The sequence below is a fragment of the Meleagris gallopavo genome, chromosome 10 (assembly GCF_905368555.1).
Source record: "Meleagris gallopavo chromosome 10, MGAL_WU_HG_1.1, whole genome shotgun sequence".
NCBI lineage: Eukaryota > Metazoa > Chordata > Aves > Galliformes > Phasianidae > Meleagris > Meleagris gallopavo.
In genome coordinates this window covers 810496-814459 of record NC_139413.1, presented here as the reverse complement: position 1 = coordinate 814459, position 3964 = coordinate 810496, and the positions used below count along the sequence as shown (strand labels likewise).

At 57.3% G+C, this 3964-nt stretch overlaps 1 protein-coding gene across 1 annotated transcript; it reads right to left on the bottom strand.

Moving 5' to 3' along the window:
* Positions 1–791: 791 nt before the first annotated feature.
* LOC146543668 (uncharacterized) lies at positions 792–3111 on the bottom strand. Its single transcript, XM_085231795.1, is given in 2 exon segments — positions 792–2738; positions 2740–3111. Coding segments are annotated over 2 exon segments (2319 nt in total).
* Positions 3112–3964: the final 853 nt, after the last annotated feature.

Below are 3964 nucleotides of genomic sequence, written 5' to 3'. Positions count from 1 at the left end.
CTATTGATATCTAAGACAGGTGTTTTTTTTTTATGGTCCCCTTGAGGAAGGTGGAGGACAATCAATTTGCATTTACTTGGAGGGAGTGCAATGCACATTCACCCGATTACCCCAGGGGTACAAACACTCGCGCCCACTCTGGCGCTCGGAGCATAGACACGGAGGCTGCAGAAGCTCACGTTGGACCACGGTGTCCGGGTTTATCTGTATATTGGTGACATCCGCATATGGGGGAATGACGATGTCCATGTAGGGAGGACCCAAGCCTGCGCAGTGTGACACCTGAGGAGCCCTGACCCAGCCGGGACACTCCTGGTCTCCTCTAGGCAGGTGCCTGGCCGTGCTCCCACCCCTACAGACACACCGGTGCTCTCCCACCAGGGCTGCCCCTTTCAGAGCCCCTCACCCCCTTCATCACAGGCCACCTCACACACACACCGGCTCAGCCAGCTCACACCTTGCAAGCCAGAAATCACTCTGCCTGGCACGCCCACGCTCTCTGCACCTGCTGGCACCACGGACACACGGATCCATTGCCCCGTGCTCTGAGCCCAGTAGTTGCACTCAGAGACCAAATGCGCATGAGCGCACAGATCAGACAGCACTCAGCCAGGTTAGAATAAAGATAGCATTTAATCAGAATTCTATGATGACAGGATGGAATGAGAATTCTATGTTGATAGGATGGAATTCTACATTGACAAGATGGAATCAGAATTGTACATTGACAAGATGGAACCAGATTCTACATTGACAAGATGGAACCAGAATTGTACACTGACACGATGGAATCACACGTCTCTGGGGAGCTGCCTGGTGTTGGCAGCCTCGTGCCTCTCCTCTCGCTGTCCCCTGATGCAGCTGCAGGTGCAAACCCTGCGCAGAGCCCGGAGCACAGTCCTGATGAGAGCTGGTATCCGCCGGCGAGCCGCTGCTGTCTTCACCTCATCAGCCCTCGATGTCGTGACGCAGATGTCCAGCATGTCCCAAACACTGTCTGCAGCACTGGCACCATCATCTGCTGCTCGGAGCACGAGAAGCCTGGGCGTGCTCACACTGTGTGGCTCAGACATGTTCCTATTGAACAACATCTGCTCCCTCCTTGCCTCAGCACGGATTCTCCGGATCGCTGGGTGAACTGGAGGACATCCATAGGCCTTCCAGTAGATCTCTCCGGGATCCTGCAGAATAGATGGTTCTCCCAGAGATTGCCTGGAGGACTCAGGGATGGCCATAGGTGGCTCTTCTCTTTCTCCTTCTTCACATGCTGACAGGAAGAAGGGTGCTTCACTGGCCACCTTTGGAGAGTGCGCTGCCATGGAACTGCCTGAGCTTTCTGTGTCCACAGGAACTGATGCAGGCAATGGCTCAAGTTGTCCTGCAGGCCCAGGACCTGCACCCAGAAGAGAAGCTGAATGTACTGCTTCTGCCTCATCAGACGGGGCAAGACATGCACTCTGCAGGTCACCAGATGACCGTCCTGCAGTTTCTGCCTCAGCAATCTCTTCCTCCAAGTCATGCTGTTCATCCTGCATTCCCACATCCCATGACAGGAACTCTCCTGGCACAGGAGAGGGGCCCTCCACCACTGATGTTGTGGTGCAGGTGTCCAGCATTCCCTGAGCAGTGTCGGTAGTACTGGCACTGGCATGAGCTGCTTGGGGGCCTGGCAGCCTGAGCATGCTCACGTTTGGCCAGCAGATGTTCCAGCTGGACGACATCTGCTCCTTCCTCGCCTGATCCCGAATTCTCCGGATTGCTGTGTGTACTGGAGAACAAGCACAGGCCTCCTGGTTGATGACTCTGGGATCTTGCAATTTTGGTGCTCCTCCCAGAACTTGTGCGGACAATTCCAGCATGGCCATAGCTGTTTCTTCACCTTCTCCTCCCTCGCACGCTGACAGGAGTGGTACTGCATTGGCCTCTTCTGGACGGTGCACAGTCTCAAAAGAATCTAAAGTTTTCAGACCTGCTGGCACTGATGCGGGCAGAGGCTCAAGTTGTCCTTCAGGCCCAGGACCTGCACCCAGAAGAGAAGCTGAACTCACTGTTTCTGCCTCTTCAGACGGGGCAAGACATGCACTCTGCAGGTCACCAGATGACAGTCCTGCAGTTTCTGTCTCAGCAATCTCTCCCACGTCATGCTGTTCATCCCGCACTCCAGCATCGCAGGACAGGAACTCCCCCGGCACAGGAAGGTGGCCCTCCTCCCTCGATGTCGTGGTGCAGATGTCCAGCATTCCCGGAGCAGTGTCGGTAGCACTGGTACTGGCATGAGCTTCTTGGGGTCCAGGCAGCCTGAGCATGCTCACGTTTGGCCAGCAGATGTTCCAGCTGGATGACATCTGCTCCTTCCTCGCCTCATCAAGGATTCTCTGGACTGCTGGGTGTACTGGAGAACATGCACAGGTCTCCTGGTTGATGTCTCTGGGATTTTGCAATTTTGGTGCTACTCCCACAGTTTCTTTGGACAATTCCAGCATGGCCATAGCTGTTTCTTCTCCTTCTCCTCCCTCGCACGCTGACAGGAGAAGTAGTACTGCATTGGCCTCCTCTGGACGGTGCACAGTCTCAAAAGAATCCGAATTTTCAGACTCTGCTGGCACTGATGCGGGCAGAGGCTCAAGCTCTCCTGCAGGCCCAGGACCTGCACCCAGAAGAGAAGCCGAACTCACTGTTTCTGCCTCATCAGATAGGGAGAGACATGCACTCTGCAGGTCACCAGATGACCGTCCTGCACGTTTCTGTCTCAGCAATCTCTTCTAAATCACGCTGTTCATCTCGCACTCCAGCATCCCAGGACAAGAACTCTCCTGGCGCAGGAAAGTGGCCCTCCACCACTGATGTTGTGGTGCAGGTGTCCAGCATTCCTTGAGCAGTGTCGGTAGCACTGGTACTGGCATGTGCTGCTTGGGGTCCTGGCAGCCTGAGCATGCTCACGTTTGGCCAGCAGATGTTCCAGCTGGACGACATCTGCTCCTTCCTCGCCTCATCACAGATTCTCCAGATGGCTGGGTGTACTGGAGAACATCCACAGGCCTCCCGGTTGACCCCTCTGGGTTCTTGCAGTCTCAGTGCTGCTCCCAGAGCTCGTCTGCGGACTTCAGGCATGGTGGTAGCAGTTACTTCTCTTTCTCCTCCCTCGCACACTCTTGGGAACAGCACCGCATCATCGGCCTCCTCTGGAGACTGTGCAGCCTTAGGAGAATCTAAGTTGCCTGCATCTGCAGGCACTGATGCAGGCAGAGGCTCCTTGTCTCGCTCTTTGCCGCCTGCCTGCCCGTTCTGGGCCCTTCTGAGCTGCTCTGGAAGATGGTGCAGTGGCAGCACGAGTGTCTCTGGTGCCCTCCTGAGCATCTCTCCAAGCTGCGTGGATCTTCCCAGCCTTGGTGGACAGCACCTGGGCCGTTCCTGCTGGTGTTCTCAGGCCGCTGGTGGATGCACGGCGCCCTGGTACTGCCAGCTGCACTCCGACTCTCGGGCTTGCGGCTGCAGCACAGCTCAGGGACACCACGTAGTTCTGACCGGCTCTGGCATGCCGAGGCACCAGAACAGTTGAGCAGACTTCCAGAGCTGCAACCCTGCTCTCAGCCCTTGCTGTCCCGTCCTGGACATGAGGTCTCGGGGCAAGAACTGGGAGTCTGCTGCCTCTAACGCCCACAGCACGCGCTCTGCCACTTGGAGAAGGCGTGGAAGAGGCTGCTGCTTGCAGAGCAGGCAGCTTACAGGTCCTAGAAGATGCTGCTGCACGCCAGGGTGCAGCTGCCGGCAGCCCTGGCCGCCTTAAGCGAGGCAGCAAGGGTGGTCGAGGCTGCCCGCTTCGCCCGCCGGCACCGCCGCAGGTCACCGACGCCGGAAACTCCCGCCCGGCCGCCTGCAAGAGAAGCCGAGGAGAAAGGCCGAGTGAGCGCGGTGCTTCCCGCTCCCGCCGCACGCGGCACCGAGGGCAGCGCTCAGCCCGCGG